Source organism: Pygoscelis adeliae, unplaced genomic scaffold (assembly GCF_000699105.1).
Source record: "Pygoscelis adeliae isolate BGI_AS28 unplaced genomic scaffold, ASM69910v1 Scaffold155, whole genome shotgun sequence".
Taxonomy (NCBI): domain Eukaryota; kingdom Metazoa; phylum Chordata; class Aves; order Sphenisciformes; family Spheniscidae; genus Pygoscelis; species Pygoscelis adeliae.
The window spans coordinates 1,101,769-1,127,611 of NW_008824932.1; the positions used below are offsets into that span (position 1 = coordinate 1,101,769).

At 37.5% G+C, this 25,843-nt stretch overlaps 1 protein-coding gene across 1 annotated transcript in view; it reads left to right on the top strand.

The window, feature by feature from the left end:
* The window catches only part of CLSTN2 (calsyntenin 2), a 268,987-nt gene that overhangs the window by 11,876 nt on the left and 231,268 nt on the right, over nucleotides 1-25,843 (top strand). The window contains exons 2-3 of the mRNA XM_009325105.1: nucleotides 15,779-15,803; nucleotides 20,883-21,005. Of these exons, the coding sequence (XP_009323380.1) occupies nucleotides 15,779-15,803; nucleotides 20,883-21,005 (148 nt within the window). The remainder of the gene's footprint in view (nucleotides 1-15,778; nucleotides 15,804-20,882; nucleotides 21,006-25,843) is intronic.

Below are 25,843 nucleotides of genomic sequence, written 5' to 3' on the forward strand. Positions count from 1 at the left end.
TGTTACTGTGGTGGGTTCACCTTGGCTGGCTGCCAGATGCCCACCCAGCTGCTCTCACTCCCGGTCCTCAACAAGATGGGGGAGAAAATAAGGAAAAAGCTTGTGGGCCAAGACAAAGACAGGGAGATCACTTACCAATTAGTTTCACAGTCAAAACAGACTTGACTTGGGAAAAAGTAATTCAATTTATTAAGAATTAAAATAGATTTGGATAGTGAGAAACAAAGACAAATTGAAACTACACCTTCCCTCCATCCGCTGCCCTTTTTTTCCCAGGCTCAACTTCACTCCATCGTTCCTGAGTCCTCTACCTCATCCCGCACCCCCGGCCCCACAAGTGGTGCTGGTGTTGGGGAGAAACGGGGTCAGTCTCTAACAATTCCTCTCTTCTGCTCTTTCCTTTCCCCTGCTCCAGTGTGGGCTCCTTCCCAGGCTGCAGTCCTTCAGGATAAACCTGCTCCAGCGTGGACCCTCTCCACAGGCTGCAGTTCCTTCAGGGAGTATCCACCTCCTCGGGTCTGTGGGGCGCTCCACGGGCCGTGGCGTGGGTATCTGGTCTGCTGTGGTCCTCTTCATGGGCTGCAGGGAAATGGTCTCCCAGGGGGCCGCGGGGGAGTCTCTGCCTGGGTGCCGGCAGCACCTCCTCCCGCTCCCACCCTGCTGCCCGCCGGGCTGGTTCTCACACCTAGTCCCTCACCCCTCGCTGCCAGGCGGCGCTTGGCCCGTTCTTAAACAGGCTTTCACGGGGCACCGGCTCGGCCGCGCTGGGGGGCTCGGCCCCGCCCTGTGGTAGAGCTGCTGCAGAACCGGTTGGAACCGGCCGTGTCCGGCACAGGGCGGCCCCGGCCTCTCCTCACAGAGGCCCCTGCAGCCCCCCACTGCCAACACCGTGCCACCTACACCCAGCACGGTTACCTATTATTTTTTTCATTTATTGTTAATAAAAAAGCAATATTCGGCTTCTTCAGGGATTAGAATAGATGCACCTGCAAATTATGTTTGGAAAAACAGAAGTCTAAATTGAGAGAGAAAAGGAGAAAGATACTTCCCTCTGGGGACTGTTCAATACTCTGTTGAAAGAGGTGAGGAGCGTTATTTACCAGTAAGTAACTGCATCGTGGCATCTCTGTTTTGTGCCTATTCAGGTGAAGTTTTGTAGCTCCACAATTCCTAGCAGCACGCCTACTGTGTTTTCCTAGGAAAGCTTTTGCCACAATTCAGTTTATGAAGGAAACAATGTAGTAATGAATTGTGATGGATTAATTTTAGTTTAATTTTTTCTTATTATACAATAAAGTGCTGCTTTGGGAGGTATGTCTTTAGAGGTTAAACATCAGCTTGAGACTTGGAAGTGTGGCACATGGAGCAAGCAAAGAGATTGGGAGGAACGGTGCCGGTTCTTTGAAGTTTGCTTTGTAAGTGGAATTTCCAAAGTTTAAGCTCCAATCACTTTTCTTCCAAAATATTGGTATCGTGCCACTTAAATATAAACCATCAATTTTTCATATTGCTTTGGAATTTGGGGAGTTGCAGTTATGGGCTTTGAGAACACCTGTGAGCGATTAAAGCTCTTTAAAACCAAAACCAAACCCAGGTGGTTGGTTACCTCTGTGAGTTGTGACAGCCACCTTGGGGTGCCCTCAGCTGAGGGCTGTGAGGCATCTGAGGTTTCCTTTGCTTGCAGATTTTTTTTTTTTCTTGTCCAGATTTTGACCATTTCAAAACACAGGAGTAGCTGAAGCCTGAGACCACATTAAGAATTACACTCCTGTTTCAGGGCTAGGGTTGGGCTGCCAAATTTTATTCCGTTGTCAAATCCACATTAAGTAGAAGCATTTGGTCTGGTTGGTTGTACGCTTGTTTCTGCTGAGCTTAGAGTATATCTCCTTGTTCTGCAGGTTTTGAGTCCGTACTAGTACTGCCAACTGCCGGAACTGGGACTGTGAAAGTTGGGAGGTAGTTTAGAGACTTCTGCCTTTCACTTGCGGTTACTGCTTCCCTGCTGAGGCATAACTGACCCCATGAGTACTCTTGATTTCATTGCAAAGTCAAACTGATGGTTTGACTTTGCACTGGAATGGATTTGGAGCATTCTTAAATCCAGTTACAGCTCAAGTGATTTCTTTTGAATGTTGTGAATTGTGTAATGTAGTCTGAAGATTGCGATATACTCTTCATTATCGTCATTTAGAAGCATATTTATTAATAGAATAGGGATCGTATTGTTCATGTCGGCATTTGCCATGAGACTGCTTAGTGTGTTAGACCTCCGGTGCAAGTTTGATACAATAAAACTATGCTTATATACCTGTGTTCTGAGAAATGTCTAGAAGGAAAATTGCAAGGGAAAGACCTTAAAAAAGGTCTGTTCTGTCTGCATGTGGCCCCTTGTAGTAACTGCTGTTCCAGATGAGTATTGATAAGAGACATTTTAAAAGCACAAAAATGTACTTGTAACTATTGTCCGTCCATTTTCTTTTTTCAGTGTAGCTCTGACTATGCTTCAGCCCGATCCATCTTGAATGCGCACCATTCCTTGTGGAGGAGAAATTTGTATTGCTATATTGTGCCCATTATGTAAAATTAGGCCAAAACTGATATAAAAAAAGAAATAAATGAAAGTATTGATGTAAAAAGTAAGAGAGAGAAAAAGGGAAGTATACTGTGATCAATATCAGAAACAGACAAGGATAAATGAATACAAACACTGACAGATGTACAGGAAAAAAGTTCACTGTCTTTACACCAAAAAGTTACACAGGCAACAGAAAAAAACAAACAAGCAGAAAAACCCCAACCCCTGAATATTACTAGATTTTTAACTTGCTGCGTAATTGCTTTGTATAAACGCTGATGAATAAGAAAGCTCATCGTGGCTATGCACCATACAATCAGTCCTGCGAGACTGATATTTTTCTGTGTTTGGGTCTCTCTGCTAGCAAAATGTGCTGCTGTGAATGACATTGTGAATCCTTTTGATGTTCTTTGGATCTGAACACTGTCTCAGCCATGTGCAATCAGTCATAATCTCTTGTGTAAAAAGGATTTTTATTTTAACCTTGTTTGGTTCAGAAAAAAACCCAGTTGCTCCTTTTGGTTAGTGCTAATGCTTATGCTGTTACAGGGGGTAGTTTCAAACCGCTGCACTTCATAAATGTGCATGCTGATTAGAACTTTTATTTTCTATAATGGTCTAGTAATGTAGTGATAATGCAAGTAATAGCCCATACCTAATGATTTCGTGTCCAAGGACTAAAAGAATTACTGTAATATATTTAGTGCCAAGTTCTGAGGAAGAATTGTAAATCCATTTCCTTGTGCGTTCTTACTAGACGTGTGTACGTTGTTTGTCTAGCTGCCAAAGGAAAGGCCTATAAAAAGAATAAAATAAAATGAGGGTACCTGATTTCTGATTCTGCTCTCTTCTGAAGAGGAAGCAGCTGAACCAAGGTTCCTGTTCAATCTGCAGAATGTCTGTGGAACAAAATGACAATCTGTTTTGAAGGCATACGGCAGAGACTGGGTACCTGGGGTGAAGGTTCAAGTGGACTGCTTCTCATTAATGCTTCTGTTGCAAACAGTGCAAGTTGACTATAGCATAAAACCAGAAGTGGTATCAGAAGCTGGAAGAACACAAATTGAATTTTCAAATTAATTTAGACATAGTCTTGGGGTCTTACTGGGATTAATTCACCAAAGATTTTTCAATCCTGTCTCCTAGCTGTGTGAAAACATGATTGGGGCTGGTATATTGGCCTAAACCCAGAGTAATCTCATTGAATTCCGTGATACTGTTTCAGCTTGCTCTGGTATAGTTGAGATGTGGAATTTGAGACACTGTTTGTTGCACAAAAGCTTTCTGAATCTGCAGAATTCTCCAGATGTTTGTTACATCCTCCAAATGAAATCAGTGTCCTAACAGACACCATTGCAAGGGGAGAAGATTTCACTTTCTTGTTTGTTGCTTTCCTTATCTTTCTTTGGAGAGTGATGCTGGTATGAGGTAGTAGTTACAGAAACACTGTAGCCAGTGAAACTTTTGGCAGTAGTGCTGGTTTACATTGGTTTCAAGTGTCCATGAAATTATGATTGCACAGGGTTACTCGTTCTGCTTCTGGTAAAAAAAGATTTAATAATGAACCTGCCCAAAACAGTTCTCTATAGAATGTAACTGATTTAAAAAAAAAAAACAACAATGTCATGAGTATTTTTACAAATACTTTTTTTTTCATTGTTAAATCCAATGGTTATAATTGATTTGATGTGACATTCATTTTCTTCCTTTAAACTCATTTTTTTGACAATGTTCTTCAGTCAGGGGCAGCAAGGACGAAAAGCTGCTAGTGCAGAAAGAATGACCTGCCTTTTCCCTCAATCCTCTGTTAGTTCTCAGATTTTGCAGATGGCTGGTGGATCTCTCCACCAAAAAGGCACTACCTTTGCATCATGCCGCCTGCACGATTGTATGCCAGCGTCACCTCATAATGTTACAAAAGAGGATAACTGTCCTCTTGCAGTGCTTTCCCTGCAAGTGTACCGGGCATGATCTTGGCACTTGTGCTTTACCTGCTCAACCTACTCCTTAAGGATTGAGGATCATGATGACTGAAAGAACGGAGACTGCTGAAAGTGCTTCTGCTTGTAAACTACCCTGTTAAGATATCTGAACAGGCCCTATTCCTGTGAACAGTGCTTAACAAGCAAACAAACAAAACCAAGCAAAACAACTTTGTTCTACTGAGAAGACACGTGCGCGCGCACACACACACACCCCCACCCCAATCCTAGATTGCAAAACATTGATAGACTGTAAATAGTAGTGACAGGTTGTGATAGACTGTAAATAGTAGTGACAGGTTGTGATCAAGGGGAGGAATGTGGAAAGCAGCTGAAATGTGAGTTTGTAGGGAGATTTTGTTTAACTTGATGCACCAAGCTGGAAGTTTGCAGTAGTTCAGGACCTGATTCACAGCTGGACACCAAGCCCCTGCCTTGGGGGAGCCGACTTACCTGTCAAAAACATGGGGCGAAAGGCAGGGCACAAGAACTTTCAGCCATTCAATTGTAATCTAGTGCTGCAAGTATGGCAAACCTTTGAGCTTATAGTGTCTATAGATTTGTTGTCACCTTTAAATCAGTTGCTTAAACTCTTGGGATTTTACTTATTCTTACTCCATTGAGAATGTGATCTGCAAATTGTCTTAGTGTCTTTTTTTTTTGCTCAGTTCGAATTTTAGCAGAGAGTGGTGAAAGGAAGAACTATTGGTGGTGTGAGGTAGGAGAGAGCAGATGAGTTATTTTGTTAACATGGCTCTTATTTAGTGTTTAACTAACAAGGGTTGTACCTAGCAAATTCAGTGACTTTTTTACTGCATTCCTCCTCACAACGATATAAACACAAGACCCATGTGTTTTTACCACTTTGTTATGCAAATGTGCTGTGTAGTATCAGCGGTAAGATTGATGAAAATATGTGCAGCATTTGTTAGGGCAGCTTGCTTGTCATCATTTCCCTCTCTCTTCTGCATCTTGTTAAAATGTATGAACACGTTTGATACATTTGAATAATCTTGTCTGATGTGTATCTGTGAGAGGCAGCGGCTCCCAAAGCCTTGCTCCTGCAGAGCTCCTTTAAGATCTCGCAGATGTAGCCCTGCTGCCTGCCCTCCCTGATCTGAGCGTGCTGTTTTCCGAGCTCGGATCAAACCCAGAAGGGACTAGGAACGGTGAGCTACTGCTACTGTTCGTAGATTCAAGTTGGCATCCTTGATGTAAAGGCTCTCGAAGTTGTGCTTTGAAAAAGAAGATACTTTTGAAAGGTTGCCAAGCCCTGCTCTAGATTACACGTTCCTTTTGACGGCAGTTCTTTTTCTCCTTTGTGTTTGGGGACTACTGATACATAAGACTAGTCGAATATAAGTGGTCCCCGTTTGCCCCTTCTTGCTGAACCATAGCAGTCCTTTGACCTTTGCCAGGCAGGTGGCTTCAGTTGCTTTAAGGGTGAAGTGAATTGAGCTTGTCGATTCTGTTAGTGATACAAATTCTGTAAAATATCCTTTCTTTCTAAAGCTGAGTTAGTCTTTTTTTCTCATTTAGCCTAATTTCCTAGAGGAAAAATACAGATGACATTTTTCACTCTATTTGTTTTAGGAGACACAGACTACCTTAAATCGCTTTCCTTTTTTTGGTTTTTGCTTTTCTGTTTGGGTTTGGTTTTTTTTTTTTTTCCATCTGTGCTATAACAGTAAAGGTTGATGAGCAGTGTTGACGATGTGCTGATATAAACGCAGCCAATTGCCAAATCTCTGCCTCAGCCTTGTTAAATGCGCGTTTACATGATGATGTGGTATCATTTCTGCATTTATGTAGCTGCAGGCACTTTCCTGGGTTCCCAAGCTTGATATAAACATTCAGTTAACTCTGCTGTTTCTTGTTATACTTTTTTATATAACAATTATAGTGTTTCTAAGTGTCACTGTCAAATTATTGTGCATGGATCTTGAATGAATGAAGTTTCAAAGTCATCAAAAACCTGGAGTTAAATGTGGTGGTTTTGGGTTTTTTTTTGTTTGTTTGTTTTATCCATGAGAGAGACTGGACAGTTGCAAGTGTGTTTCTAGTTCAGATAAAACTTGTAAATGTTTTAGACTTCAGCTGAGGACATGACATATTCAGACCTTTCTGCCTTTGCACAGGGGGTAGTACATGTAGGGGTGAGGTCTTTAGGACTTTCATTTATTTGCATTTTGCAAATAAATAAATAAATAATGTATAACTGTGATTTGCTTCATCCCTTCTCTTGTCATTTCAAGCAACGGCCTCTCCAAATCAGGCAATAAACAACCATCAGCGTTGACCCCTGAAAAATACATATTTTGATGCCTTCCCATATATGCTATGGTATTGTTTCTGCATTTATGTAGCTGCAGGCAGTTTCTTCTGCATTCCAGCCTATTTGTTCCACAGAGGTCTTGACTCCTGTCAGGAAAGCCTGAGTGATCTGATGGGTGCCCACCATTTTAGTTTTGCCATAGCCTGCCTGTTCTGCATAAACTAATAGAGAAGGTTCTTACAAGGCTGTGAGTTAACAGATTGTCTTAATTGTTTCCCTTTTATTGTTACCCAGCATATATGCTCATTCACTGGTATGGTTCAGCTGTGGTTATCACAGAGCTTCATTTTGTCCTCTATTGGTTTATATTGAGGTATATTTTCTGGTACGGCTGTTTATGTGTGCTTGCCTTTGCACTGTACTCGTTCCTTGGATTTTATATTTAACATGTCATATGTCTTATAATCTCCTATTTTGGAACCAGAACCTGTTCTTTGGGATGTTAAAAGCAAGATGATCAGACCACTTTTAAACTCAAATTTTGTGAGGGCAGAGTGTCCTTCGAATATATCATTGAACGTGCAATCAATGGATGAAAGATTCTGATTATCAGCAGTTATTTCTGAGGAAAGGAGCCTCAGAAGAAAAGTATCCAGAGAGCTCTTACTTGAAATTGATGCATAGAAACTGTCTGGAGTTGTTGCTTTAGGAAGCCCAGAAAAATAGTCCTCCTTTATGTTACCTGCCTTTTGGAGTAATCATTGGCTATCACCAGGGTGACCTTTTGAAATACCAAAAATAATGACTTCTGTGTTGTGAAATCTGTAAGATCTGAAATACTGGGAAAAATTGAAGTCAAAGTTTATTTCTTGAAAATATGTCTAGCAGCTTTAACCTTTTCTTCAGATTTCATAAGAGTGATTCATATAGTTGCATATTTTTATGCCCAAACCTAGTTTTTCAACCAGGTTGTAAGAAATATCAGAAATGTGATTTTAGTCAACTGTTCCTTTGACAGCAGCCACTGAAGTTAATATAATGAGATAAGCTGGTGGCTTTTTTTTTTTCCAAATGGAAACTTGGTTGAAGTCTCCTTTCAAAATTCTGTTGCTTGCTCAAATGCAGATATTATGTGCATAATGAGGGGTAGAACTGACAGCAAATGTCTGTCACTGGAGTAATGAATATCAAATGATCAGTTTGAAGTGAATGAACTGTAAAATATATAATTATCATTCATTGTTCCATACCTTTGCAATAAAAAGCTTGAAATGAAATTTGCAATAAAATGTGTCCTATCTGCAACATTGTAGGACAAAAGCTGATATGTCATGGGTTAAAATCAATCTTACTTATTAGCAATTCATAGAAGTAGTTGATAATTAAGGATAAAGTGATGAAGCTGGGAAAAACAGTATTTGGTACTTAGATATGAGACATAACCAATTAACTAAAAAAACCCCAAAATGTGTAGAAGATGCAATTTCATTTTTCTTCCATCGTTCTGTTTTCCATTCGATAAACAAGTTTTTCTACACTGGCCAAAGCCCTGGAAACTCTCTTTACAGCAGGTAGCAGTAATTAAGAAATGATCTGTGTAATTATCAAGGAATAGTAATAAGTAATGAATTGAAGCTTAGCTGTTTTTAAGATTAGGCAGACAGAAATGAACGCTGAATGAATTCATAGACCTAAAGAGAATATCTTATGCAAGTACTCATGTCAAGCTGTTCTGAGCAATTCATTATTCTAGCATTATATGGTACCTTTTTTGGAGGAAAAAAGTATTGATTGCATCCAGTCTTTCAGAGTTTCTCAAAATTACATATTTTGAGACGTGTATTTTGGTTTTGGTGGAGAAATATAGCTGAGTTGTCAACTTCTAAGAAATATGCATGCAAAGGGATTGTGGTGCCTGAGGGCTGGATGTCCTGTCTGTCTAACCATTGATTATTTTACTTGTTTGTCTGCTTGGTAGTCCTGGTAGCCCATAACACAATATGATGTTTTACATCAAGATTCAAAACAACAGTTTTCCATCATCATCATCTTATTTTCCTTTATTTGCTTTAGTCCTGTCAGCAGACCTAGCGGCTGGCCCATACCTCATGGGGCACATGCGTCTTTCATGGAGTTCATGAGACTCCTATTCCCAGAGTGCATGTATCATCTGACAAGCAGCAGGGCTGTGCTAGAAAAGGAGGACGTGGCTAATCTTCATGCCTGTTGTTGGGATAAAGTGCAAAGTAGGAATCACTGGAGCAGATGTCACTTGGTTGCCATGCAAGTGAGTGAAACATTCCATCCCACGGCAGAGAAAAGGAACCTGCCTGCGTTGTCATCTCCCATCTGTGACCCAGTTGCAGACCTGTGGTTTTTAATGGTGAGGAGGTTTTACCATGTGGTTTTACACAGTCAGGAAGATTGGTCTTGCCATAGTTTTTTCTTTACTGTGAGGTCCCTTGTACACTGTGCCACAAGTCTAAAAGCATTTTGGCATTGTCTGAGTAGGGCGGAAACACAGACAGGAAGTAATCATTTTTGAAGGAGGAAAAAACCCAAAAAGAAAACTGAGTAACGTTTATGTTTGTATCTGAAAGGCTATGCAGAGCCCAGAATGCTGGCTTCAGTTATGCTTAATAACAGAGGGAGGAAAAAAAGGTAACCTATACATTCAAGTGATCTCTAGGTTTCTTTCCTGTATTTGGATATCTCCTTCCCCATTCATTTATATGATCAGGCTAAAGTGAGAGGGATAATTGTACAGGGCGGTCACTTGGAGTACTGCTGGAAAGCTGTCTTAAATCATTGTGGAAGTTGATAGATTGCTGTCATTCCTAAAGAGGCTGAGATCTAAAAAGTCTCTTGGCACTGGTTGGAGCCGTATGGGGACAGGAATGTGTTATTTGTTGGTGCAATGTCATGGTCCAGCTCTGACTGGAACGGCTCAGTGCTTGCTAACTGACTCCTAATACAGGCAAATTCTGCCACACTTTAACTCTGAGCACCAACTGTACTCAAAGTTCGTTATTTAAATACATAACTGTGGATATGAGGAGGGAGTATTTGCCAATGTATGCATTGTATTTTAAAACTAGGCTGTTGGCAACCTAATTTCTATGCAAATAGACTGATACGTTTCAAATCGTCTAGAAATTAGGAGACACTCTGAGGATGTTGAGGGGGAAGAAAAGAAAAATTAAGAGGCCATTTTCCGGTTGAAATGTGGAAAAGATAGGTGAGGGAGTTTTGAGGAAAGAATAAACCATTCAAGTAGGATGAGTGATAACTTTAGGTTTACATCTGTAGAAAATGTCCTGAGAGAAAGAAGGTTGCCTTGGAAAAAAAATAAAGGCTGCATTGATAATGAGGAGAAGCATAAAAGACAATTAAATTAGACATTGTGTTATAAAGTCAGAGCTGCTTATAAACAGAAACAGTCTCAAAGCTTAAAAAATACTTATTTCAGGCAGTTCTTAGGTCTAAACTAAGCTGTTAAAAGAAAATAAATGAACTAGAAAAAATGAAAGTGTAGACAGAATATGGCTCAAAAATGCAGTATTGTTACGAAAAGCAAGATGTCTTTATGCTTGACACGCTGATTATATAGCCCATGTAATTACGTGCATTCTTCTGTCTTGGATAGCTGAAACACATAGGTCTTAACTATTAGAATTTGTGGAACACCCACATTCCTATTGATTTTTTTTGGGGAGACATTATTTGTTTTGGACTGTGTAGAAGCTTCAGTCAAGGACCACAAACTAATAAGAGGCACTGTGTAAAAGTGAAAAGAAGTTGGACCCTGTCCCAAAAACCTGTTGTTCTTTAGGAGAAGATAGACAATCTGTAACAAATGACCATCCTGGATACAACCCCACTGTAGCAATACCAAACCCGAAGATGCTCCCTCATTATCTTTATCCTCCCTGTGCGTTATTTACTGCAGCCCTGCTTTCTGCTGTGATTGAGACAGATGACACCATCAGTTACCATCTGCATTGTGCATAGTAAAAGTTACATAATCATTATTTTATTAATGTATGGGATCATGTAATAAATGCCAATTTTTTAAAGGCATATTGTGGAGAGAAGTTTGGGGTGAGGATGGACAGTCAGTTAATATATTTATTTTCAGGTACATTTCAATTTAAGAGCCATCTGAACACAAAATATGGAAATACTGGCAAATGGACTTTATTCTGTGTTTCTCTGTAGTGCACTTCTACCTACACTATTGATAGTTATTCTTACACTTAATTGTTTAATTGTGGATTTTGGTACATGACTCTTAGACAGGATGTCCTAACATGAAACTCTGTAATTTGTATATAACAGATGTGTTCCATCTTACATGTGGACATCTTGCAGTATAAGAGTGATTCTGACATGTGTAGTCCATTTGTGGTTTAACCATAACCCTAAAATGGTAAAAGACATCCAGAGGATACGTAGTGTAAAGTTTTCTTACGCTCCCAGCCTCTATGTTTTTGTGCATGGTCACATATTTCCCTTAACCTTTCAGCTTCACAAGCCTTTGCTCACATAAACGTGTCTAGAATTTATCAGTGTCTCTGTTTCTTGCACTCTTCCTATTTTTCCCCTCTTAAAGTATTTGAGTTTCTTCATTTTCATCAGGGAATAAAGCATCTCTTTTCGATAATGCAATCACTATTTCAAAAACAGCAAGGCTAATTTGGGAAGAGTGGTGGCCATTATAAAGAAAAAAGATCACTAGCCTCTTTCAAGATAGCCTGGGGCCCCATCTCTCTGTATTAAGTAAAGGACAGGTAATTTGAAACAATACCTGTTCTTTACGTAATCAGGTTGTCTCTAGTGCAATATCCTTCAGCCCCTGCTGTATGGAAATCTGTAATTTGGAACAAATAATGGAAAGATGAACATCAATACCTTCTTCTATTTAAAAAAAATAAAATACTCCTTTAAAATCCATGGCATTAGGATTTAGCTCATTTCCCAAGATTTCCAAATGTGTAGGCTTATGTGTAGGAGCATAGGATTTCAGTGAGATTAAATTTGTGATAACACTCGAGAGTCTGTGCTATCAAAATAGTGTGGCACAAAATTTTATAAAGGTTACAATTTCTTGAGATTTTTTTCATTTATTTTAGCCTCATAATCTAATAGTGGTTTTAACTTTGAATTTTTCAATATACCGTTCTCAGCTGCAGAGTATTGCTGAAGTTCTTGAGACATAATTGCATAAAAACTAAGTTACTTTTATTTCCATTTTTAAAACTTCAATTTAAGTTACTATTTACAAAGAAAAACTGTTGCTAATCTGAATGATAAAGTGCTGAAGAACTAGTACCTTTGAAAATCTGCTCAGCAAATGTTTAAATGTCTAGTGTTCTATAATAGTTACAATGTTTATTTTAGAGATGTCATAATTGAGGCCATTCATAGGAAGAAGTGCCAGCAATTGGAATTCCCTGGTTTTAATATTTCAGGCAATCAGAGAGGCATTGTACGTGCAAATTTGTTCTTTAGTTAAACAGGGTACCCTGCAGAGACTCCTCAATGAGGTCTGTCTTTGGTGCTATTAGGGAATTACTCTTGCTTTTCTGCAAAATCATTGAATTTTTTTGTTTGTTTGTTTCCTATGGCACCACACTGTCTAGATAAAAATGTTTACTAGTGATCTGTACATTCCTCAGCATTGCTTTAAATATCTGTATTATTTACAAGACATTGATATGAAGTCCATGAAACCACTGTGCTGGAATCCCTGTTCAGATAGTATCATCTGACAAAACTCTTCAGAGGACACTCCTTTATTGTTTATTTAAGGAATAAGGACTAGAGTCAGGTTTATTTAAAATGCGTGCTGTAAACTCGCATAATGGAAAAATAAATCCATAAGCTTTCAGTCCAAACAAAAAAAGATAAAGCATGTAAGAATGGGGCAGCTTCATATAGTGAACATGGAGTTATTAAATACGAAGAAAGTTAAATGAAATGGTAGCGGGGTTAAATATTGTGAATCTCAAGCTTTTATGTAGCTTTTAAATGAGAATGAGGCTGCTCATAAGAAATTTGTGTTGAATTAAAGGTCAGCATTGGTAAGCAAGATAAATGAAATGTTTTTTGAGTACAACTAAATACATAGGAAAACACGACCTTGTTTGTTTATGACCTTTTTCTGTCCTTGTGCCATGAATGAAAACATTTTTATGCTATTAGATACTTTCCCCGAGATTTTCAACTGTATAGACTTTCATGTATGAAGACTTAATCAGATATGGGCTATTGAAGTTCCCATGGCTAGTTGTGGGACAGACTCATCATCTAATTCCAATTTTGTTCCTTTATATATAGTACACAGGCAACTTCCTGGTCTGAACATTGAGGCATATAGACTGTGGTAGTTCAGGATTCAGTTTTGCATTCTCTGTAGTCTATTTGTTATGACAAATAACAATAGATAAATTTATAAGGACTGGACATCTTAATCAAGGAGATGAAATCTCTTTTGTATTAATAAAAATAACTTGTAAGCTTAGAGACGGTTTAAGGCACAGAGCACAACTATGTGGTCCATTACCTAAAAGATGACAATGAGGCATAGTGTAAAGGTTTATTATATGCATATGTAAATTCAAAATGTGCTTTTCAGAAATAAGGGTCAAAAGTAAAAATGCTGCTAAAAGTTTTACGTATCAATATTGTGAGTGGAGTTTTATGCAATTTGTAGCTAGACTGTTTTTCCTGAACAGTACAGGTTTGGGTTGACCAAAGCATTTAGTAAGTTCCTATTAAATGTTTAATATTGATTTGGTCAGTGTTAAAAATGGTATCTCTCCTCCACTCCGGGGAAAAAAAAAATTACATGAGAATCAAGCGTATTTATAGCTACATAAACTTCTAAGCATGCCAGAATAAATACAGAGTATGTTACTCTAGAAATAGCCAACTGCCTAATATTATCAAGTCCATTAGACAAGGCACTTGATCCTTTTGGTCAAATAAGCTTGTAATAAGAATGAGCTACTAACAAAGGAGTCCTTCACCTCAAATTTTCCCCTTTTTTTAATGTAAGAACAAATTTTGCTGATGGGAATTGTCATTATTGAAAGGCCTTCTCTTGGGGCCAGAAAACGTGCTCATGGCAGAAGACTTTCTTGTGCAGTTTGTTTCGTGCAAAATAGGTTTTTGTTGTGCAGTATGATCAAACCAATGCCAACTTATCTGTAGGATCTCCACTGAGTAATTTAATGTTGCTGAGATGCACTGCTTATAATGTATTCTTTAGTTAAAATCTTCTCCGAAGAGTGCACATCTCATGATCACATATCATAAATCATATAATTTCTGCTTTAACTGAACCTAGTGTCAAAACTCACATTGCCTTAATTGGGGCAGGAATTTCACATTAGTATTTTGTGTAAAAGCACTTAAGGCATTATGATTTAAAGTTACCTATCTAAAAGTAAACTCAGAACGTAACTACGGGTGTTTCAGTAATTCAGGCAGTGAACTCCATGAATCACATGGAGAACTAAGCATGTGAGATGTAAGAATAAGTTTCTTCTTTACAATTTGTCTTTGACAAAATGTATAGAATGTGTTTTATATGTGAAAGTTTCAGGAAAGTTTTCAGTTTCTTTTGTATGTAAAAAGTAGGGAAACATAAGATTCTCTTTTCTGCTGATATAGCCACTCAATGTTTTTTTTCCTAATGCTGAGAAAGATTTAATCCTGTAAAATGCCAACATTTATTTACTTCTCCTACTTCCCAGCCATATTCAGTTTCCACTTCTAGATTAGTTTCTCTTCCTTCAAAATGCATTTATCCATGTTATCTTCTGAACTCTGTTCTTAGCTTCTACTTCATGAGAATTTTAGATTTCTTTCCTATTCTCGGTTTCTAGCCCCGGCCCATTCTGGAGCAGGCAATGCAAGAAATCCAGGTTTGCATCTCTGTTTGTATCTTGACTCTTAGAAAGACAGGATTCCAACAGGCTGAGCTGAAGATCATTGAAGTTAGCAGATGAAAGGACTTAGAGCTGAACTAAGTGGTAAGAAAGTCTAAATTTTCTGCCGATTTTACTGGAATCAGCAACATCTTTAGAGATAAAGATGAGAAAACTTATCAGTACATTTAAATGGAAAATAGATCCATTATGCTAGATCCATTTCCAAATAGATTATGCTATTTTGGAAAAAAAAGAAAACATTTGCATTCATAAGGCAATTCTTAACCCTTATAATTTGCTACCTCAAGTTTTAACTTCCTAAAGTTTAGAAATCAGCAGTTAAATCAACTAGGCAATATTGACTCTGCCCTAGTGTCAGTAGTTAAAGCTTCTAATACTCACTTTTTTTCCTTTCATAGTTCTTTTATAATGTGTTATTTTTGGATCAGTGACATTTTCTAAGTATTTTAAGTCAGAAACCATCTGAATTTTGGAAATACCGTTGTACTGTATGCCTTGTACACATGCTGCTTTCCACCCACTCCCCTCACCCCAAACAAGTGTCTATCTTGGGTTATAGAAAAGATGTTGTCTTTCCTCATAAGATGATGTCCTCGTACATCTTATCTATATTGTGGTCCGGTTATAATAATACTTCTGCACTGACAAATTGCAGCTCTGTTCACAGACATTGAGACTCGGAAGATTTAATTTACGGAGAGTATGATTGCCTTCAGAAATCCCTGTGCATGTCTGGCAGTCTGATAAAGCAGGCAGTCGCCTTTTAATGTAGACATTACAGACACAGAGTTTTGTGTACCTACAGCCATACTCATAGTAAAGGGCTTTTTTGTAGGTTGCCAAAGAGCTTGGGAGGGAGGTGGTTGATATTTTCTTTTCCTACTGCTGATGTATCAATGTCTTGTCTGTGATTTTGCTCTCTGTTTCTGCTGCAGAGCTTCCCATGGGCCATTCGGTGCAGGTGTAAAGTGCTCAGATGCAATCGTAGTTTGTAGGGGAGTTTGGCGTGAGGGGTTGGTTGTTTTTCTTACTGTGTATCAGGTGGCAAGTAGCAGGGTGGGTTTTTGAGCGTGCCATCTGGAAGGGGTAAAGCCCAGGGCACTGTGCAGAGGATGGGGAAAAGGCACCAAAGTAGAATGCAGGAGATTGGCCTATTTTTGGGGTTCTAAACATCTTCCGGCCTTTCTCTGTATTCATTTAGATAAATTTTGGGGCTTGTCCTTGAACTGACTTTCAAGACATTATTTCTGGGGGCCTGAGATTTCCTGCAGGCTCTACAGAATGAGTTTGTTTTTCTTTTGCCTTTTTCTACTTCATTGTTTTACGTGCCAAGTGCATTTGCAGATGGAACACAGAGTGGCAGTTTTCTAGCAAGATGGTTTAATTACATCCAAAGGCTTGTAATCACAGGCTTTGGTGGGACGGGCTATGAAAATGCAGCGTAAATGGTGCATACAAATTTTAATGAATTGACCTCTAACTGTAATAAAGGAAAAAGATTAATTGCCTTATCCTCGATGCTACAAATTATTTACATTATGATTTTATATGAATGACTAATCAATTACAGGAAGGGAGGCAAGTTTAAAAAAAACAACCCACAGCATAGGTATATTTCATCTGTACATCTTAACTAAATATGTTTGAATTCATGAAAGCATCATACTGATTTCAGTTTTTACGCAGCTAGACAAATGCAAGGAAAAGGTAAATGATAAATGCTTTCAGAGAAGATCTTTTTTAAAAAAGACAAAACCATACATTTTTATTTTTTCCCCCAGTTTTAGAGTTAATATAAGCGTGCTACAACTTAATACACCTTAAGAGGGAAAAGAATTTTCTGTATATCTCTTATCTGCTGAGTATCCAGCTTGTTCCCTTTTTTGAGTTTAGCTTGCCGTATAGTACTCTGCTCTCACAGTTCCTGAAACTTCACGTACAGATCTGTATATAGATTTCTTCCATCATCTTTAGCAAATGCAAATCAAAAAATGCAGTTTGCCTATCATTTTCTTTTATAGAATGTTGTTAATTGTAAGTACTGCTGAGAAGCATTAAGATTTTTTAGCCATTCGTGCCTCTTCATTTTAAAGATAAAATAAAAAGTTCCCACCTTCTTTTAAAGTTGATAAAAGTTCCGCAAATGTACATGTTAATCTTCAAGAGATTCTAATAAACACCTTATATAATGGGAATTACATATTTTCTTAAATAATGTGATTTTTTTTTTTTTCCTATTTAAACATGCAGTTTCATATAGCCTAAAGTAGACAGCATGGCAAAACTTTTTTGTTCTGGTGTTTAAATAAATGCAGTGTGGCATTACTGTGTCTTTGGAAACCTGACCTAACATTTGACTGGTTTGATGTAACTGAGAAAAGAATGCAACTTTAACATTGTTTGGAGGGCATTTTAAACTAAATGTGGATTGAAAGGAAAAGCATAACTGTATATATTTACATTAAGATCTTTAGGTTCTAACCAATTATGGTAAAAAAAATAAGTGATTTATTTTCAGAAATGGCTTTGGATATCTGTCAAAAAGGTAAAGCTCTTAAAAAAATCTACTCCGCTCATGGGATTTCTGGAATTTTCTGCCAATATTCTGTATATGTTGTCTAAAACACAAATTATTCCCCTAAACATGAATACAGCCAGGATCTGAATGTTAGTCTACCTCAAACATATTAAATTTATTTTTCTACAGTAATAAAAATAATAATTTGAAGGTCAGGGCTAGAAAAATGGAGGGTAAAAGGAAATATTGCTTAAGTTACAGGAAGTCATGTTTTGAGGTGCAGGTACTGCACTAAGGCAGAGGAGTTAGTAGCTGAGTTGCAGGTGATGTTTTTACTTCAATACATTAATATTATAAAAGTAGAGAGTAGATAAGGGAGGAAAAAATCATGCTCTTAAAGAGGGCACAAGTAGAAGAATATGTAATTTGTATTTAAAAATAGGTACTTCTCAAATATCTTGAAATTTGAATCAGTAGTTAGAATGAGGCAGGACGAAACACTTTTGAATTAATTGTTAAAATTCTCTTTGTTTTAAAGATGCTGCATAGGTATAGGAAGATATCAGAGGCTTATGAGAGGGGTGCTGACCTGCGGATAAATACTGATTTGAACCAGTCTAACATTTTGTAGCTGCCCTTTTGTCTTAGAGGAAGAAATGTAAAGTATTCATTAATCATGTTATATTTGAAGGTGCTTTTTTTAGAATCTAGTATCTTATGAAAGCCTATATAGTGGTGTATGCATTTAGTAAGAGTTTCCATGTTAACATTTTAGCAACCTTTAGTAGAGAAAATATAACCAACCCCCCCCAACCAGAACACCAGCTACTAATCTCACTATTATAGATTTCTTATTTTAAAACAAGTATCCAAAACAGTGTAAAAGGATGAATAATTTTAATGATGTGAAAATATTTCAAATATATAGATCTTCCGATGCAAAAGAATTATTTTGCACTCCCAAAGAGTGTGGATGATTTCCATTATTTTGAAAATTTCCACACCACAGGTTACACAAAGCTTGTATAGTTGTAATTTTTCCTTTGGAGATGCACCTCATAAGAGCTTGCAAATAATTTGACCTTTTATTGTATTTTGCTTTTGTTTTATTCTTCCTTTCTTCTTCCTAATACCAGTCTCTAAGGTCTAGGGCTAAATTGTAGAACTTGTTCTTAATGTACTTTCTTCTCTTCCCACCCCAACGTAATTTAAGGAATTACGTTGCTGTCACTCATCTGACTGTTGTTATTGCTCATGGGACGCTAATGGAAAAAAGATAAGGCTAGCAGAACTGCAGTCACTGTATACTGAGACTGTTTCTTAAGCAAAAGTGTCATCAAAGCTAGTCTGTAGAATTTATAGTAGACAGAATTTTTTTTTTGTTTTGGTGTTTTGTTTGTTTGTGGGTTTTTTTGGGGGTTTTTTTTTGTTTTTTGTGTGAGGGCTCAGACAATTGACAGAACCGGGAGAAAGGAAAAGCTGGATTTGGTACTTTAACTTTTAGTTGCCTAAGGAGTTCCCTTTTCATGCAAATTCCTTTTTACTCGTTCATTATTGTTAACTTGTGTCAGCCTTCAATTAAGAGATCGCCTTTTGTTCTGTACAGCATGTGTCAGTCAAAGCCTTTAAGTCATATCAGAGTACCAGTGGAGCATATTTATGTGTCTGGATGTTCAGGCAATTCACATATTCAAATAACAGGTACAGAATACTTCAACTGCCCTGCAAACTGGAATCCCAAATGCCATACAAAGCTCTGAAATTGCATCCATCACTTCTCATATTTCAATATCGACTTTTGGCTTTCATCCTATTACATAAACTTGCCAATCTCTCCTCTGGCTGTACAGTCATTACAAGCTGAAGAGATTTGAGTTCCCTATTTTCTATTTCACCTTTCCCTGACACATCCCCAGTTTAATCTTCCCATTGCTCAGTTATTGCAAAAATGGGCAAAACTGCTGTGAAGATGAGTATGCTTTCTTCTGAAAGAATATATATTGCAACATATGAATGAACTCAAAGTTCTCGTATTAGTGGTTAGAATATAAAATAATTCAGCTTTAAAAGGACCTCAGCTCATTCTTCCACAATTTCCTAATGATTAAACAAAGAAACAAGAAGGAAAAATAATGAACTTCAGTTTGCCATAAATACATTTGTTTGCTTTTTCCAAATAGCCAGTGAACAAAATGATTTGTTAATTGCCCAGCTCTTCTTCTGTGGCCAGAACCCTCTCTATTGTCTTGGTGTTTATTGCTACTTTCTTCACACAGAAGAAAGTATGTGGGAGAAACTTGAAACTCGTTGTCTGGGGGTTGTACAGAAGACAAGGCAGGAAAGCGTTTAGGGTTGTGTGTGTGTGTGTGTGTGTGTATTTTGTTTGTTTGTTTTTATAGTGGGGTTATTTTAAATAATCCCATCTGGTTCAATCTGGTTTTGCATTAAGTGTCAACTCTCCGTCTTTGAGATGATTTCTCTTTCCTCACCGGATGTTTTCCTCAGCATCTGATACACACAACTAAACAATATGTACAAAAATTACCTTGCATCTGGACTTGGTGAAAACATGGTAGATATTCCTTAATGCAGTGTTCCCTTGTGCCTGGGGTAGTACATTCTTCAAATTGCAATTTGTTTAGGCTAGCATCATTGTATTACTTATGTAGGAGTTCCAAAAACATAACATTCAGATTGTGGCTGTGGGAAGAAAATGCTATTTATAAGCATAGTAAACCTAAGCCTCTTACAAAACAAAAAGGAAGGGGAAAATGCATCTTCTCACCAACCATCTCCTATTTGTTGGACAGTACGAAGAGGGATGCACAATGAAAGGGTTCAGGAATAAGACAATCTGATGATACATGGTGCGTCCCCTACTTTAAAAGTGTCTTTTTGTGTGATCTTCCTATGTGCTTCAAGACCAGATATCCTAATGTTCAACAGCTGTATTTGAAGGACAGATTTTTCAGAAAAACTTCAGATCCCATTTAAGCGTAACTAAAGCTGGTTAAACGGAAAAGAGGTGGCGGCTTTTATCAAAGTGATTAAAATGTAGAAGTTTATTTTTTGTCTACAATGTACAGAACCCAAAAGTAATTTTAGATATTTTTCCAAAAATATAAAATGAGAAGTCGACCAAGAGCCCAATGTTCTCACCTGCCCTTCTGCTTGCCTTTGTGTCTTGACAAGAGTTGTATTTCTCTGGACGTCCCTTCTCTTGCATCAGAGTTAGCAACTGAAAGGAATTCCTTCAAAAGCGTCTGACCCTAATTATGTCTGACAGTTGGGAACACATTATAAATATTTTGAAAATTGGCTTTTTATTTTGGTGTCCTAATTGGAGGAATGTCTGTAAGTGTTGGTTTTCTCATCAATGAATTGCGGTACAATATGCATATCATTTTGCTTTAATGCTTGAATGTTTATAAAGCACTTTGGGATCTTGTTACTGGCTTTTGAGTAGTAACATTAATATTGGACGTACATTAAATAATTTCTCTTTATAGATAAAATGAGCTAAATGGATGTAAAACACCAATCAAATTAATTAGGCATACTGTTTCTTTTCTAGTGAACAAACACAAGCCCTGGATTGAGACATCGTACCACGGAATCGTAACTGAAAACAATGACACTGTAATTTTGGATCCTCCCCTTGTTGCTTTGGATAAAGATGCACCTGTTCCCTTTGCAGGTAGGAATGTACATCAACAGCAGCATTTGAGCTTATGGACTGCATTATGAAGTTATTAGCATTTGTGGGGCAGAGATAATGTAATCTGATGTTTAGAGGCTGTGTCTGAGTACTCAGGCCTTGACCATTGGCCCATAGGCCTTGAAATGAGGTGTCTTTTACAATGAATGTGCCTGCTCGTTTGTTGTGAAGCAGAAGTGATTACAAACAGCATAATACAGCAGGCCTCCACTATCAACATATTTTTTAATGAAAACACAAGAATTATATAATTACATTTGAATTTGCTTTTATAGAAATGAACCATTACAATTGCCTAAAATAATAATAGATAGTTAGTTTTGTTTAGTAATAACAGCCCCTGCTTTCTCTCTTCCTATTCCACTCCTTGGCTATGGACAAACTATGTGACAAATATTTAAAGTTGCTCAAATCTTATGTTACTGTGTTAGTACTTTATAACTGTCAAGACTTGGACAGAAAATTTAATGGAAGTTTTGAAAATTTTTGCTCAGATTGCTGTATGATAGATGTATGTCATATAGAAGTTTTTACTTGTATTAAGTCTATTCTTCCTGACACTTATTCTGTCATATTATGAGTTCCTCAAGCAGAAAATAGTACTTTTGCATGTCAAGCAAGTTTTCTTTTAAATTTCCTGTTTCACTAAAAAGATTTTTTGAAGAAAAGGGAGAATATTAAGGCTTGATAGCTGTTCTGAAGATCCTAAAGAGATGCAGTTATTAAAAAGATTATATTGCTTAAGAAACTTTTATAAGGAAAGGAACTAGTGAAGATGAGTATCCTTGTTCTTGTGGAATACAGTCATGTTCAGTAAGCAGTAAGACAAAGTACTTGGCCCAAACAGCATTTTACAGCATTATGCAAGAATTGTTATTAGCCATTTTCCCCAAAAGCATATACTGTCATAAACTCATACCCTCAAAACAGGGATTCACAAATGTTTTCTTTATATATTGAACCCCAGTTTAATATCGAGATTGGTTTGTCACTCATGATGCCCCATGGTTCTTGGTTGCACAGAACACACTTCTTCCTCAACCACGTGTGCACTGGGGATGTTCAGTGGAGGGGACTCAGCTAAACTTAGTCAGAGGTAAAAGACTCAAATAGCATATACGTATGGATACAGCAACCTCAGCATGAAACAGTTGGTCTGCTTATCAGTTCCTATGGCACCGAGTTACTTGCTAATGGAGGCATAATCAATGTCCATTCAGAGATAAGTAGACAGCCTCTAACTGGGAGGTACTAATTGTAATCAGAGCAGGTACACTTCATAGAAAGATGCTCAGGGTAAGGTGTCCTTAACTCAGTTACGAGTTTTTGAAGCAAAGGAAAAAGTATGTGTTTCCAAATTATTTTTTTTAATGCATTCATCAAGAAGCAACTATATGTTAAAACAAACAAAAAGTGTGGAATGAGACTTTGAATGATAAACAGTTATCTGTAACATGTTTGAGTACGCTTTTTTCTTATAATGGTAACTTTCATATATGTGTGCAATCCATTCTTCCAAACGTTTGTGGAAAACAGTAATGTAAACTTAGATGAAACCCTTGCTAAACTAAACCTATCTGTGAAATCTTCAGGTACAGTTATTTAGGAATGAAGATTGTTTCCTAGTGGAAAGATGCCCTTTTCATTTTTCTATGACTATGAATGTTCCAACACATATTTGCTTCTTTTACTTGCATCCCCTTGGGATCCTTACAGGGATGTTAATCACATGTGCTGTTTCCACTGATACTTTTACAAACTCTTTGCTGACTGGGGATTTGCTAGCCTGATTATTTTCTTCGGATTTACATTGGGACAATTGACATATTTTTAATTAATTAGTTATTTACTCTTCTTGTAGAAAATCATCCTTTGAAATACTGAACTTGCACAGACAGACTGGCTTTTGTGATAAAAGTTACATTAGACAGTAGTTTTAGTTTCTTCATTTATTTATTTCAATTATTTATATTATAAGAAGTATTATTGGGTCTAGGAGGAAAAATACTTGGTGTCTATTCGCTGACATTAATAGTTCATTTCCAGGTAATATTGTACATTTGGCCTGATGATCTGCAATCCAGATGTAATATTACAATACTGATTGAACCCTTAATTCCCTTGAAGGGCCTGGATTCCCTACCTGTTTGGAAAAACCTCTATGTGCGTTTTTTTTAAGACTCTTGCCTTTTAAAATTGTTGGAGTAACTTCTTATTTCTGTTTTAAATTTATGCTTTAATATAATGTAATTTTATTTGGCTTCATAATACCATTAATTTTATTATAGGTCTTTATAGAAAATTCAATTTGTGTAATGTATTTAATAGGAGAAAACTGGAAATAGATACAGCTACAACATTAACGATATTCAGTAGCTGTACATTTAACAGTATTGTAGTGTGAGCTCCAACAGTTCCATTCCCATCACCCTATTAATATTGTCAGTATTTCGTCCAACTATTGTAGAAAAAAGAAATTAAAATTTATAGTCTTTTGAAAGATTTTTTCATGATTTTTTTTTTTAAATAGGTCCAGATTCAAGGATGTATCAGGGCAGTTTCTGACCTGTGCTTAGATATCTACTTAAATCTCCTTGAACAAGCTCTATTAAGACTAAATGTACGTGGTTTCTTCCTCTGGAACTACAGCCGCTGCAATAGTTTACCGGCAGATTGTTGGCTATTCCATCACTATTAGTGTTAGCTTATAAAAGTAGACATTTTTTTAAATAATATCAGTGTGTATTTGACTTCAAAAAAACCCCACAAAACCAAACAACAAAAGAACCCCTCCAAAAACCAAAACAAAAACCAAACCCCAAACCAAACAAAAACCCCCAACCCAGCTGCTGTATATCCTTTCAGTTTTCACATGGACATAAGTCCCGTAGAAACAAAATTGAACTAACAACAAAAAGAAAACTCTCAAGTTAACCACCAGCTTGATGTTCTTAGGGAATGCCTGTATAGCAACATAGCTAGATGTTATGTGGACAGTTTAATCTTTCTACTTTTCTTAATTTCTTCCTTTTTAAGTGCTTGTCTTCCATCAGTGACAGGCTCAGGAAAATTTGCAGGTTTTATCATTGAAAGCGGTGGCAGATCACAGTAGGTGAAATGCACATTTATTTCATACTTTTGTTTACTAATTTATACCTATTTATTCCATATTTATTTCTATATCTTGCTAGTGAGGGTGTAGTCCTTTTGGAACCATGCTTAACTTGTGGAAGTAAGGGTAGGTAGTCCTTATGTTTATGGCCAAGGCAAGGAGAGCTTCAGAAAGGAGGTGCAGTAGTGTCAAGCCAGAAAGTATGTAATGTCAAAACGAGCGTGCTGGGGTCATGCATTGGAGACTATAAACCTCACTGAGTTTTTGTCTCCAAATTGTCTGCACTATGCTTTATAAAACAAAGTGAGTGTTGAGGTCTGGGATATCTGTAGATAGGCTAGCACTGTGGTCTCTGGGATTATAATGATGGCAAGATGTGCAATACTAGTAGCAGACACCAGCAGATAATGAGACTGTACTGTTCTTTCCATGCAGGAAAGCACAGGTCTGCTGTACAGCCCTGGCTTAAAGGAGCCAGGAAGGGCTGTTTGTACCACTCACTGTAAAAGCTTGGAGTTCAGCAAGAGGAGCCTGGAAGCGGGCAGGTTTTCCAGCTCTGAGCTGTGTATTTTCAGGGATGCTTTGAGCAATGTACAGATCACCTTGCTCCTGTTGATTGCCCTGGTGCACGGGTAGTTTATGCATTTCATATTCTTCACCAGAGCAAATAATCTTTCACCTAATAACTACTTTGTTACTACGTACAAAAGCAGAACTAAGGTATTAAGACACATTTGGTATTGGTCAATAATTCTTATCTGCCCTCAGTGCTTTGGTTTGTTTCCTATACCCATTCTCACGTTCTCATTTTTTTAGTTTGAATGTTAGTTGTGCCATAGACCTACTCTAAACTATAAACAATATTTTTGTTTTCTCTTCTGGAAACTTTAATGCTGTTCCTAATACCTGTGTCTTTTTTCCTCTCCGTGGCTAAGGCAAGTCTTTTATTAACTGTCTTGTCAACCCTTTCTAGTAGTACACACATTATGGTGCGCATCAAACCCCTATTCATGGAGTGGTCACAAGAGAAAATGACTATAATCTGCATTTTTTTCCTCACCTCTGTCTAATGTTTAAAATCAAGGGTGATGACAGGAGAAAAAGAAATCGTCTGTGCAGTTACCCTCTCAACAGGTCTGTGTTTCCAGGGAGGACTAACGAGAGACTAACAGGACTAAATGCGCCTGTGAAAATGCTGGCTGTCAAATGTGATCAGCCTATTTCATAACTGGAGCATGAAGACTTTCACAAGATTGCAATGAATGGTCTTTGGTGTCTATGTTATGAATTTATTGTGAATTGTGCAGTAATTGGAGTATATCTAAAATCATGGTTCTTAAAATTATCATGGTACGAACGTATTCACTTTCTCTTTTTCATGCAAAATTTTTAGAGCCCTAGTTTTGAAGGAAAGCTTGAAAATACCATCACAAATGGTTAAGTGCAAGAAGTAATACGAGTAGTTTTCCAAACTTCAGTTTTTCAAGTCCTGACGTGAACGGGATTTTCACACACAGGTGTTGAGATACAACTGATCTTTAAAATAACTAGACTCACCACAGCAGCCTGGAGCCTTTTGCAGGGTATCACAGAAAAAAGAAAACCCCAAACCCCAAAAACATGAAGAAACTGCAACTCCTTTAGAAATAGGTTATGCCTTCCGTCCCTCTCTTCAAACAGTGTTGCGTAGGTGCAGTATGGGCTT